The sequence below is a fragment of the Dreissena polymorpha genome, chromosome 10, assembly GCF_020536995.1.
Source record: "Dreissena polymorpha isolate Duluth1 chromosome 10, UMN_Dpol_1.0, whole genome shotgun sequence".
Taxonomy (NCBI): domain Eukaryota; kingdom Metazoa; phylum Mollusca; class Bivalvia; order Myida; family Dreissenidae; genus Dreissena; species Dreissena polymorpha.
The window spans coordinates 74,769,222-74,783,528 of record NC_068364.1 but is presented as its reverse complement, the minus strand read 5'-3'; the positions used below and the strand labels follow the sequence as shown (position 1 = coordinate 74,783,528).

General features: G+C 35.1%; 1 protein-coding gene and 1 non-coding gene across 2 annotated transcripts in view; both read left to right on the top strand.

The window, feature by feature from the left end:
* Nucleotides 1-606: 606 nt before the first annotated feature.
* Trnar-ccu (transfer RNA arginine (anticodon CCU)) lies at nucleotides 607-679 on the top strand. The gene has a single exon. It is a non-coding gene; the product is annotated as a tRNA-Arg (tRNA).
* A 629-nt stretch (nucleotides 680-1,308) lies between these two features.
* The window catches only part of LOC127847876 (ankyrin repeat and IBR domain-containing protein 1-like), a 45,943-nt gene continuing 32,944 nt past the window's right edge, over nucleotides 1,309-14,307 (top strand). The window contains exons 1-5 of the mRNA XM_052380092.1: nucleotides 1,309-1,458; nucleotides 4,609-4,867; nucleotides 6,862-7,069; nucleotides 11,153-11,335; nucleotides 13,071-13,242. Coding sequence (XP_052236052.1) covers nucleotides 4,680-4,867; nucleotides 6,862-7,069; nucleotides 11,153-11,335; nucleotides 13,071-13,242 — 751 coding nt within the window. The 5' untranslated portion in view covers nucleotides 1,309-1,458; nucleotides 4,609-4,679. The remainder of the gene's footprint in view (nucleotides 1,459-4,608; nucleotides 4,868-6,861; nucleotides 7,070-11,152; nucleotides 11,336-13,070; nucleotides 13,243-14,307) is intronic.

Below are 14,307 nucleotides of genomic sequence, written 5' to 3'. Positions count from 1 at the left end.
TATGTTTGTCGTGCTGTACAGTTGATTGAAACAGCATGGAACTTAAATGTACATTGCAAGGTAAATATATTAATATAAATCATAGTAAGTTAAATACCTCTATTACCAATAAATGTGCTTGTTTATATGTTATTTTTCCACAACTGCTTCTGATGCGATTACATGTTTCCCCGTAATTCAGGTATTCCGGGAACGTTTTTGCCCTTTTATGCCTAAACTGCGCGCTAAAATGCCCTTTTTGAAAGTAATGCGCCATGCCCCTTTGCCCTCCTGGGAAAAACACTACTACTACTACTACTACTACTACTACTACTACTACTACTACTACTACTAAGTACTACTACTACTACTACTACTACTACTACTACTACTACTACTACTATTTCATTACTACTACTACTACTACTACTACTACTACTACTACTACTACTACTACTACTACTACTACTACTACTACTACTACTACTACTACTACTACTTAATTCTACTTAATTCTACTACTACTTACATACTACTACTACTACTACTACTACTACTACTACTACTACTACTATACTACTACTACAACTACTACTAATTGTTGTTTTTCTTACGAGCGTTCATCAAGCCTCCGTGGCCCAATGGATAAGGCACCGGCCTCCTAAGCCGGGGATTGCGGGTTCGAGTCCCGCCGGAGGTTGTCTTTTTTTAGCTGGAAATCGTATGATATACTTGTTTGTTCACCACTGAAAATATTCGAACGCATGTAAAAATTTGCGTTGTGTTCGAAGGAAATACTGCCCTTTGTTAAAAAACAGATACTTGCTCAATTCCTAGTAGATTTTGCCTGCGATTTTTTTTATAATTCCTACATAATAATTATTGCCAATTGCTACAGCGATTGTTGTTAATGTTTTGCTTTTTCGTTAGCTTTAATAACATATTGTTATTGTGTATTTAATTACATATAAAAACATATGTGCGCAAATCTTACTAAATTCCCCATGTACGATTTCCGTCAAACGTTTACGGAATAATCACCAAGGGTTTTAAAAGCGCGTTGCCGACGTTTTACGTTCGCGTTATTTTTAAGGCGTATTGCCATACCTTTTAAAATACATACAGCAGATTTCTTTTGACAATCTTCTTAAATTTTGAATGACATTTTCTTAAAATTTTACAGAATAATTATCCCCAATGCTACATTTATCGAAGTACCATTCACATTAAAACGATCCGTGTAATAAACCTGATGATCAGTTTGACAGTTAATCTATATCTTGAACCAACCCCTAAAGTCTGCGATTGATGCGGAAGTTGACAAATTTTCCCAGCATGCTTAAATAAAAACACGAACATTAGCCTAAAGAATGTGCTGTACTTCGTAATTGCAGTTTTCTTAGTTGTTTACTTTTAGGGCATTGTCTGAATTATGACATTGCCACGAGGTTTACAAGGCATTTATTGAGAGATATTTACGTGAGTCTCAATTTTGTCTGAGTTCACAGAGCTGCACAATGGCTTTTGTACTCGTATGCATACACTTCCTTTGTTGTTGTTACAATTTCTTTGTTATGATTGCCCAAAGTCAGTGCAAAACACGTAAACAAATTAATTACATATATGTTATTACATTTAAGGGGATGTATATTATATACACTACAAAGTGCGTTTTCTTTGTCCACAGTTACATTTATTTCATGCTTATCAATTACTGAATCAATAAACGAAAGTAATTAATTATCAATTAAAATACTTTTTTGTTCAAATTATGATGACTAACATTTTATATTAATAACTAAGAATTAGTTGGCCTTTCATTAAATAATTTTTATTATTAGGCACGATACTATGAGGAGGGCAGATACTATGAAAGTAAGGGATGTGCTTTTTTTTTAAGAGTCATCATTTTCATTCTTTTTTTCAAACGTCAACAAAAAGGAGTAAGAAGCAACACTTGAACATCTTATGACATCATACAAGATACAAATGAAGTCACTATATTACATGTGTTATGTGGTATTAAACAATTTTGAATGCATCAACCTTTATCAGATGGGGTGTTATTTCATTAACCAAGGTTAAAACTCTCTTATACTTTGGGTTCATATGGATAAGTCAAGATGTCGGACATAAATTACTTAATAAGAATGTTTAGACAGCGTGTTATCAATTGCTGTATGCTAAACTGGTACCCTTCTGTTGAACATTTGAGTAGATGTAGGCACTTTAAAAGTCTTTTAAACATTGAGAAATCCTTGTCATTAGACATTCATTTCAAATACCGTGCAGCCATGTCCAGGTTTAGATTATCAAATCATAAATTAAATATTGAACTCAGTAGACATAGTGGTATATTGAAAAAAACAACGTATATGTAGTTATTGTCTACAAAATTTATACACATTAGTTATTGATTGTGAATTTCAGGCCTTTTTTAAATGCCATAAATATGAAGATGTTAGAAATTCATATTTCTTTAACTGGTAAACACATGGTACTGATCCTCAAGATTTCTATGTACTGATGTCATCTCAGGATGCGGATATTGTTAGGAAAGTCTCTCTTTATGTGTACCACTTAATGTTATTGATGTCTCATGAACATTGAAATTTGACACAACTCAAACTCTTACAACTGTATTAATCACATGTATTTTGGGCCAGAGGACTTTATTTACAAATAAAGAATTCTGTTAAAAAAAAGTAAAAAATTAACGATAATGGGATCAAAGTATTTACCAGGAATAAAACACTACTAACACTAGTATACTGTCTTTTTTATCAGAACCATTTATTGTCGTTTTGGTGGCAGCATTTCATGTTCAGTTGGAAAAGCACTTGTCTAGTATGCAAGGGTCCTGGAGCCGTATTCACCAATAATAGAAATAGTCTTAGGCTTAGACTCAGACTTAAACTTGGACTCAGACTTAAACTTGGACTCAGACCTAAACTTGGACTCAGACCTAAACTTGGACTCAGACTTAACAAAGACAGACTCAGAATTTGTATTCACGAAACGAAAATAAACTTGACTTATGTAAGTACACTTACACCTATGACGTAATAAAAATAACTCTTCAAATTGTAGAGGATACTGTAAACTAGAATTCAAACATGCATAAATCTAGTTTATTTGAAAGAATTGAAACTTTTAAAAATATCAATAGCGTTTGGAGGCTATATATATCAATGTTTGTAAACAAAAACAGAACGCTAGCTAACTGAACGGATGACCACTAAAATGTTTTTTTCTTTCACATACCGGCTATGGCTCCAAGCCCTTGCTTCACACAGGCGGCCTCTATTCCAGTCGGGAACTTGACGAAGTCCGCCACTTTTGCGGCCAATATAGCACTGACCTGTGCACAGACCCTACAAACTGTAGCCTGTGACAGACCAGTGCTGTCAGCCACGGTGAGCTTCAGGTCCCCGCTAGCAACGTACCGCAGGTAGATGCACACTGATAGTGCCACGAAGATCGGCAAACTTCGATTTGTGTGTCTCTCTATGTCAAAGCAAATTTCGCATATGAATTGGAGAGTGTCTCTCGTAAATTGAAACCGCTTGTAAAGTTTGACATCTCTGTATATTTCTAGCGGATTTGTACGATCTAAAAACACTCTCCACTTGCAAGCGCCGATTATTTCTACACCGACGTAGATTTCTATGGGCAGCGGCCATGTTGGTTTAGCTACGTGCTTAGAACATTACGTCGCGACTACACGTACGTAAGTCTACAAATTGTAGACTCAGAATTTTAGACTCAGGCTTATGAGTCTGAGTCTAAAACTGGGATGATTTCAGTTTCATGAATTAACTTTTTTTAAACTGAGTCTGATCTGAAACTAAGCGTAAGTCTAAAAAATAGACTTACGGATATTGGTGAATACGGCGCCTGGGTTTGAGTGCCATTTTAATATGATGGTTAAACTAATATGCTAATGGTGGTTTTATAAGCTAGCTCAGTTGTTAATAAAAAATCGCAGACCACTGTAGTGTCAAGCAGTTCAAAAACAAAAACAGCAACATGACAACAGTAGTTAATTCAGGTCATTAAAATACAACTAGGACCAGTTTTTACATACTTGTAAGTTATTTGCAATTACTAGCATGAATACATGTCCTTTGTACTGGTAAGTACTGAAGCATTTACCACTTAGATACATATTTTGACGCATTTGTAGTTCCTTAGAAAGTTACATTTAATTTAAGAACTTTCATTCTTGATTCAAGTTTTAAAGGCTTTGTTTCCAACACTTAGATACTAATGAGCAGCAAACAGCATAAAACCTGAACAGGCTGCAAGAAACTCGCAGGCTGTTCTGCTTTTATGCTGGTTGCAAAGGGAATTTTCACTTTGGTTCTTATACGGGAAAGGATTAAATAATAATGTTACTTGTACAGAGCATGTAATCATTATATATGAAGCTTTAATGCTGCACATAATATTTTATTGCATTGGCAACTTATTTGAGAAATTTTCACCTCATTATAAATTTCAGGTGAATCGTTCAAACACTTTCCGGAAAAGGGCCAGAATTTACCATAATTATGATATTCTGATCTTAGGGCAGACACATGTGACCATTCATGGGCATAACTTTAAATTTAACAATTCTTATTTCAGATTTATCAATAGATACCAATAGAGGCACCACCATGAAATTCAGCCCATGTTAAAAGTTTTGCTATCAAAACATGGGCAGCTCTTCCTCGAAATTCCGCAAGCATCTTCAGACTGGGGATGAAGTGGCAGCCCTTAAGGTCTACAATGACCACAGTGACCTCCGTAAGGGGCTGGACCCTAATTCTTCCTACGGGGACAACCACCAGCATGAGACACCCCTGCATCTGGCAGCAAGGCATGGCATGAAGAGTTTGCTGAGGTATAGTTCAGGGCTCTTTTCAATCTTTGTGAAGAACAGGTTTTGGGCATGTGGCCAATTAACTGAAACACTATCAATACTATCATAATCATTTTTCATCACTTTGCCAAAAAAAATCTGATATAATATATATTCATATATATTATATCAGATTTTTTTTGTCAAAGTGATTACAAAATGTTGTTTTATCACATATTGATAGCGTTGCATTGGATTGGCCATGTGCCCAACACCTGTGTTGTAAAGCAGCCTTGGCCCCCTCATTGAGTGAAAAAATGTGTCGTAAGCTGTTCAAAACTGTGAAAAAAATGTGTCTTGATTTGTTTTAAACTGTAAAAAATTGTGGTGCAAACTTCATAAAATTTTGAAAATTTCAGTCGCAAGCTTAAACTAGAAATGGCGCGGCAGAGGCCAACGCATATCCCCACATCACGTTTGACCCAGAGGCGCCCCAGGGTTGGTAATGGGGCCATGCATAGTTGAGATTGACCGAATTGTCATAAGAGAAGTTCAGTATCAATTAGAAGTGAATCAGTGTAAACATGAAGAAGTTTTAGTAAAAGGCAATTTTGGGTGGGTGTCGCCTATGTGGGCGGGGCGCCCCAGGGTTGGTAAAGGGGCCATGCATAGTTGAGATTGACCATATTGTCATAAGAGAGGTTCAGTATCAATTTGAAGTGAATCGGTGTAGAAATGAAGAAATTATAGTAAAAGGCAATTTTGGGTGGGTGTCGCCTATGTGGGCGGGGCGCCCCAGGGTTGGTAAAGGGGCCATGCATAGTTGAGATTGACCGTATTGTCATAAGAGAGGTTCAGTATCAATTTGAAGTAAATTGGTGTAGAAATGAAGAAGTTAATGTAAAATAACCTTAAAAAAATGAGTGAAAATCTCTGACCCGGCCCCACCTCAACCCCCATAACTTTGGACCCAGGGGTCAGATCAAAATTCCAACCAGTGCTAGGTCGCACATATGCTCATAGCTACCATGTGTGTAAGTTTTAAGGATCTAGTGCTAATAGTGTAGGAGGAGATAGTGAACGGGACGGAGGGACAGACAGACGGCGGAGATAACCACAATATATAAAAATAAAAAGTTTTGGAAAATGGCCATTCTCTAAGCAGGAAAAAAATCCTTTTAAGTTTAACTGTCACTACCACATGTATTTTAACCCTTAACCTCTCAGATACAAACTAAATGTTTATAGTTCTTTAGAAAATCCAATTTAATTTGAGATCTTTCTTAATAGTTTCATGTTTTAAAGGCTTCATTTCAAACCCAATGGTACTGATGAGCGGAAAACAGAAAACCTGAACAAATTACGCAGGCTGTTCTGGTTTTATTGGTGGTTGCATATTGCCATTTTCACTTTACTTCTAAGCTGAAAAGGGTTAAAAAGCGACCTTAAATGACATTTTTAATAGCAAGATTATTAAATATGGTGCATGTTTTTATTTGAAGTGATGTCTGTTAAGGAAGCTTGTAAATTTGGAAGGATTATAAATATTTAAATACTAAGTAAATATAATAGTAGTAATCAATACAGCTGCATATTCATATTTTTAACAGTTTGCTTATCATGAAAATTGCTGCTGAGTCATTGAACGCATGTCCTTATTGTAGAAAATAACCTGATGTAAACTGCTAAATTACACTGTTTTTAGATGTTCATGATAACTTTTTGCCCACATTGTTTGGTTGAATGTTGGTTTCTTCAAACCCACTACATTTTTCCTCAGCACACTATTCTAGCATGCTGTGAATTAAAAAAAAACAGTTGTGTACTGAAACTTTTGAAGTTATTAAATGATCAAAACCAAAGCCTTTGGGGTAAAATAGCTCAATCAGCTTAAAAATGTATTGTCATTTCTATCATGATAGGAAAATTAATCAGCAAAATATATTATGCATGTACAATCAGTGATTCAAGCTAAATGTGAAGAATGGAAAATAGATTTCATGGCTAATGCAGTCCATTGGTATTTTGTTCTCTAGGATATTTCTTTTTGAACATGGCGGAAACCCTAACAAGACCAATGGCAAAAAGGAGACAGCACTTCACTGCGTGTGCATGGAAAAACACCACCAGTACTTTCCCGTGCAGCGGCGCAGGCTAGAGTGCCTTAGCATGATCCTCCAGTGGAAAGGGGCGGAGCTAAAAGACGGTGTGGTCGAGAAAGTGGATTTGTCCGCCCTTGACGAGGTAACAAGTTGGTACTGTGTCTACAGAATACAAGACAAATATTTGAGCCACCTTCTGGCCTGAATACATTTGCGTAAAGTGTTGTACCAAATAAGCTGCTCTCTGAAAACAGGGTTCAATACATTTGCGTAAAGTGTTGTACCAAATAAGCTGCTCTCTGAAAACGGGGCTCAATACATTTGCGTAAAGTGTTGTACCAAATAAGCTGCTCTCTGAAAACGGGGCTCAATACATGTGCGTAAAGTGTTGTACCAAATAAGCTGCTCTCTGAAAACGGGGCTCAATACATTTGCGTAAAGTGTCATCCAAGATTAGCCTTTGAAGTCCGCACAGGCTTATCAGGGACGAAACTCTCCATCTAAACTGGATTATTGTTAAGAAGAGACTTGTTTTAAAAGAAAATACTATACAAGTGGAAAGTGTCTCACCTGAATAATCTGAGATGACACTATGCATTTGCATTAAGTTCCATTTTCCTAGACTGGGGCTAAAATATTTTGTTAAGTTTCAATTATGTCTATTCTAGTTTAGCAATATGGCATTGTGCTGTTACAGGTTCATACAAGCCCAGTTTTGTATTTTTAATACTTAATTGAAAGTAATACATGTCATGGCCAATTTGCTCTTTGTCACACACAGTCCATGTTTTATTATCTCAACATAAATTATTGGAAAAATTTAAAGAGATACCAGTATAAAACACTTAGAATAAATAAAAGTCACATGACACCAAAAGAAGACTCAAATATTGTGTTCATTTTGATGAAAAGGAAAAAGGTAAATATAATGTGAAATTGTGAATATCTGTTTCAACTCTTTGAAATTGTGAATATCTGTTTCAACTCTTTGAAATTGTGAATAGCTGTTTCAGCTCTTTGAAATTGTGAATATCTGTTTCAACTCTTTGAAATTGTGAATAGCTGTTTCAGCTCTTTGAAATTGTGAATAGCTGTTTCAACTCTTTGAAATTGTGAATATCTGTTTCAACTCTTTGAAATTGTGAATATCTGTTTCAACTCTTTGAAATTGTGAATAGCTGTTTCAATTCTTTGAAATTGTGAATATCTGTTTCAACTCTTTGAAATTGTGAATATCTGTTTCAACTCTTTGAAATTGTGAATGGCTGTTTCAACTCTTTGAAATTGTGAATTTCTGTTTCAGCTCTTTGAAATTGTGAATAGCTGTTTCAGCTCTTTGAAATTCTTTGAAATTGTGAATATCTGTTTCAACTCTTTGAAATTGTGAATAGCTGTTTCAACTCTTTGAAATTGTGAATATCTGTTTCAGCTCTTTGAAATTGTGAATAGCTGTTTCAGCTCTTTGAATTTGTGAATAGCTCAGGGTTCCCGCTGTCGATCGCCAATGGCGCCAATTGCGACAAAATAAAAAATCTGGCGACAAAATTTCGAGAATGGCGATTTAAAAAATATCGTCATTTTTCTGCGTTCATATTTTCTTAAAATGACAAAAGACGCTGTGTTTACCAGCTGTTTTACGGCAGTCGTAATACTATAGATTTCCATGATGTAAGCGATACAGCTGTTATCAATGGAGCGTGGTGCTGACTGCAGACTACAGCAGAGTGGCATGTTATGGTGATAATTGCGATTATCGCCATATCGGGGGTGTTGTTGCAAGTTATCTTAATTGGTCGGCAGTTTTATTCCTTCAGAGATAAGGCAATATTGAAATATGCCGACTTTACGCTTAAATGTGAAGTGTTTGTCACAGTGTTCGAAGCAGATTCAAGACCATTAAATTGACAACAATGACAATCAAAAAGGTAAGTATCGATTGTTTTTAGATAAATCGGGTGTAAATATAGAAAATAGTAAAACATTTTACATGTGTTGGTTTTATTAAAACGGTGACCTATTTCTGTTTCACTCGTCAAAATGGCAAGTTTAGAGTGTAAAACGACTTTTAGAAAGTGAACATTAGATTCTGCTAATTTTGAGACTCATTCAAAATGCAAACGTTAACATACAAAAACCAAACAAAGACAGTTGTTTATCAGAATTTCATTTCCTTCAATATGATTTCCAACACACAATCTATGCTGTGTGAACTCTTTATATCCTCAACACTAATCACTTCATTCACTACCTAATGTACTGTAGGTAAAGAAAGGTAAACATAGTTAAGCACATGGAAATCAATTTGACATTTGATATACATAAATGCTTATTTTATTTGACTGTTGTGTTAAGGGCTCTATGTAGTAGGTCATATGCTAGCACACATTTATATCATTTATATACTACACATTAATCGATTATTATTTGTATTATATTAATATTATATCTCCCTTTTTGTATTTTCAGAAAACCATAAAGCTTCTGAAGCACCAAAACTGTGGCAACATATTCAGGCTGCTAAAAAGGTGTCAATCAACAAGAGTTACAACTGAATGAATGTGCCTTTATTTAATGAACAATGTTAAATGTGTTAATTATAAATACTAATGTTATTAAATCAATTCCTTTAACATACTGTAATGCTCAGTTTTTTTGTATTATAATAACATGATCTTCATTGCCTAAATGTTGCCCCAGTGTGGCGACAACTTTTTTAATTTGGCGAAAGTAAGTGGCGACAACTTTTGAAAGCCCAGAGGGAACCCTGATAGCTGTTTCAACTCTTTGAAATTGTGAATATCTGTTTCAACTCTTTGAAATTGTGAATATCTGTTTCAACTCTTTGAAATTGTGAATAGCTGTTTCAACTCTTTGAAATTGTGAATATCTGTTTCAACTCTTTGAAATTGTGAATTTCTGTTGCAACTTTTTGAAATTGTGAATACTGTTGCAACTCTTTGAAATTGTGAATATCTGTTTCAACTCTTTGAAATTGTGAATATCTGTTTCAACTCTTTGAAATTGTGAATATCTGTTTCAACTCTTTGAATTGTGAATATCTGTTGCAACTCTTTGAAATTGTGAATATCTGTTTCAACTCTTTGAAATTGTGAATATCTGTTTCAACTCTTTGAAATTGTGAATATCTGTTTCAACTCTGTGAAATTGTGAATATTTGTTGCAACTCTTTGAAATTGTGAATATCTGTTTCAACTCTTTGAAATTGTGAATATCTGTTTCAACTCTTTGAAATTGTGAATATCTGTTTCAACTCTTTGAAATTGTGAATAGCTGTTTCAACTCTTTGAAATTGTGAATATCTGTTTCAACTCTTTGAAATTGTGAATTTCTGTTGCAACTTTTTGAAATTGTGAATACTGTTGCAACTCTTTGAAATTGTGAATATCTGTTTCAACTCTTTGAAATTGTGAATATCTGTTTCAACTCTTTGAAATTGTGAATATCTGTTTCAACTCTTTGAATTGTGAATATCTGTTGCAACTCTTTGAAATTGTGAATATCTGTTTCAACTCTTTGAAATTGTGAATATCTGTTTCAACTCTTTGAAATTGTGAATATCTGTTTCAACTCTGTGAAATTGTGAATATTTGTTGCAACTCTTTGAAATTGTGAATATCTGTTTCAACTCTGTGAAATTGTGAATATCTGTTGCAACTCTTTGAAATTGTGAATATTTGTTTCAACTCGTTGAAATTGTGAATATCTGTTTCAACTCTTAGGAATTGTGAATTTCTGTTGCAACTTTTTGAAATTGTGAATATCTGTTTCAACTCTTTGAAATTGTGAATGTGAATTTCAACTCTTTGAAATTGTGAATTTCTGTTGCAACTTTTTGAAATTGTGAATATCTGTTTCAACTCTTTGAAATTGTGAATATCTGTTTTAACTCTTTGAAATTGTGAATATCTGTTTCAACTGTTTGAAATTGAAAATATCTGTTGCAAGTCTTTTGAAATTGTGAATATCTGTTTCAACTCTTTGAAATTGTGAATATCTGTTTCAAGTCTAACAAAAAGATAAACAAAAGTCACATGACCCCAAAAAGTAGGCTTAATCTTAACTCTTGTGGACATGTGTTGTTGTTGTTTTTGTTTAGTCCAATGATTTATTAGTTGATAAATATTTGCGTTCATTTTGATTTTAAAATAAATAATAAAAACTTGTGTTCCTGTTGATTTAAAAAATAGTGCCTCTCTGTTTGCAGTCTAACAACACTGCCTTGCACTACGCAGCCGAGAGCGGGCTGAAGGCGTGTGTAGAGCAGCTGGTGAACCACTCGTGCCCGTTGTTTATCGAGAACAAGGACAATCAGACACCCTGCGACAGCGCAGAGAGCAGCGGCTTCAACGATATAGCTCTTTACTTGGAGTCCAAAATGGTCTTCTCAGTAGGTATTTTTTCACGGGGCTATCTTAATTGTTTCTGATTTGTGTGTGATTGTTTTATATATTCAGTGATTTTTACAGACCATCAGTCTGCTGTAACATTTTCGTGTCCGCTCATATTTCCTTTACCAATATATGGATTTTCATGAATCATGGTCAAGGTCATATGTCAAAGTCAAAGGTTAGAGCCTCCCTTTTCACGCTGTATCTTCTATCCATTTTAAAGGATTTTCATGATCAAGGCTAAGGGTCAAGGTCATACTTCAAGGTCAAGGTTTGAGCTTCCATTCTAGTGTCAACTCCATTTCTCTGAAACCCTGATAACGATTTTCCTGTCTCTTGTCTAAAATGTTTGGGTCATTTAGACGCTGTGCAGCTGATGTGAGTCAGTCAAGACAGGTCAAGGTAACACTTAAAGGTCAATAGTGTGAGCCTCTATTTCATGTCCTGTCCATATCTTTCCTGAACCATTGAAGGATTTCCCTAACACTTGATCCCAATTTTAAGGTGATTTGGACGATGAATAAAGGCATGAGTTAGTCACACTGACTCAAAATCAAGGTCATCACTTCAAAGTTTAAAAAATCTGAGTGGATGATGTAGTTGGACTCATTTTACTCATACTAAATGTGAATTTACATGAGTGGCGCATTTTCAATGACAATACAAGAACTAAAATATAATATTGATGTTAATGTTTCCCCAAAGTTCTACTGTGTTCCTGGGACTCAATGCATACAGAAATGTTGAGCTCTGGCAGATTTGGTTGAGATCCAATATTTTGATCCCATAAGTAAAAAACGTATATGTCTGTATTTCAGTTATTTAACACCTCGCTTGGTAAATATACCTTTTATCAGTAAACAAGTCTTTATAAAAATATTTTTTTGCATCCCATGGCAAAATCATTTCTTAATTATATGTGGCATGAACACAAATATTGATAATATAATAGAATACAATTAACAAATATCCTGTATTTATCCTGTGGTTCTTAGAACTTTACTTTGAATAGAAGAAATTCAATGTATTCTAAGCAGTTCTTGGTGTTATTTATTGAGGGAATATTAACTAAAATGAATTTTGTCACTTTAAGAATGGAGAAATCTTTTGTTTATAATTCGAGCATCCTTTTACAACTTCAAAATGAGACATAATCTGATTCAGTAAAGTAAATCTGTCTAAAGAACATAATGACACAGGAGGAACCCTCGGGTCCATGGAAATTCTTTGGACAACTTGGCTAACATGGGTAATTTTACTGATGGGCAAGTCAATTGTCCTACATGGGTAATTTTACTGATGGGCAAGTCAATTGTCCTACATGGGTAATTTTACTGATGGGCAAGTCAATTGTCCTACATGGGTAATTTTACTGATGGGCAATTCAATTGTCCTACATGGGTAATTTTACTGATGGGCAATTCAATACATGGGTAATTTTACTGATGGGCAAGTCAATTGTCCTACATGGGTAAGTTTACTGATGGGCAAGTCAATTGTTTTACATGGGTAAGTTTACTGATGGGCAAGTCAATTGTTCTACATGGGTAATTTTACTGATGGGCAATTCAATTTTCCTACATGTGTAATTTTACTGATGGGCAATTCAATTTTCCTACATGGGTAATTTTACTGATGGGCATGTCATTTTTTTCAGTCAACAGACTAATGGAATATAATAAAAAGAAATAAATTTCTTTGAGTAAAATGTTTCTCTATTTACCTACCTACCAGAACGATGGAGCAGGTGGTGACATTGATGAGGTGCCCCCGGAGATCGACTCGGAGGAGTATAGTGGCCTGCGCGCGCAGGACCTCCAGGAGGCCAAGGACCAGCTGCTTGTGGAGACCGCAGACATGCTCAGTATACCGCTGTTCACAGCCGAGGCACTTCTGCGTAACCATGGTAATTATAGGCAACCTGTGTTTTCATTTTAAGGGTTAATCCTTTAACACTCAGATACACATTTTGACCTGTTTGTTGTCCCTTAGGAAAGCAAATTAAATTAAAGACCTTTCTTTATAGATTTAAGTTTAAAAGGCTTCATATCTAACCCAAAGATACGGACAAGCAGCAAACAGGATAAAACCTGAACCGCCTGGGAGTTATTTGCAAGATGTTCTGGTTTTATGACAGATGCATATAGCCATTTTAGCTCGACTATTATATATGAAATATATATAGTGGAGCTATCCTACTCCCCGGCGTCGGCTTTAGCGTTCCCGTTAGCGTGCAAATGTTAAAGTTTGTGTACCACCTCAAATATTTCCTATGTCCTTTGACATATTGCTTTTATATTTTGTATACTTCTTTACCAACATGACCCCAATCTATAAACAAGAGCAGACAACTGTATCAAGCATTTTGACAGAATTATTGCCCCTTTTATACTTAGAATATGCATATTATTGATAAATCTACGTTAAAGTTTGCGTACCACCTCAAATATTTTCTATGTCCTTTGACATATTGCTTTCATATTTTGCATACTTCTTTACCAACATGATCCCGATCTATAAACAAGAGCAGACAACTGTATCAAGCATTTTGACAGAATTATTGCCCCTTTTATACTTAGATAATTGAACATTTTGCTTAAATTGCCATAACTTCTTTATTTATGATCACATTTTATTCATACTTTGACAAAACAACACTTTCCTGACATACCACAATGCACTCTACCTAAACCGTCCCCCATGCACCACCCCAGAATACCCCCCCCCCCAATTTTTTTTATATTATTTTTTCCCTTATTTTTGAAAGATCATCTATTAAATGACCACACACCCACATTATACCCCCCCCCCCTCTCCATGATGGCTTACGTTATACTGTCAAGCACTCGAATATTCGAGCACGCTGTCCTCTGACATCTCTTGTTATTTTATTTTTGAGTGGGAAAGGTTAAAAATGCAGATGTTACAACATACCATCCTTATTTACAGGCCAGGATCTCCCTTGCATGGG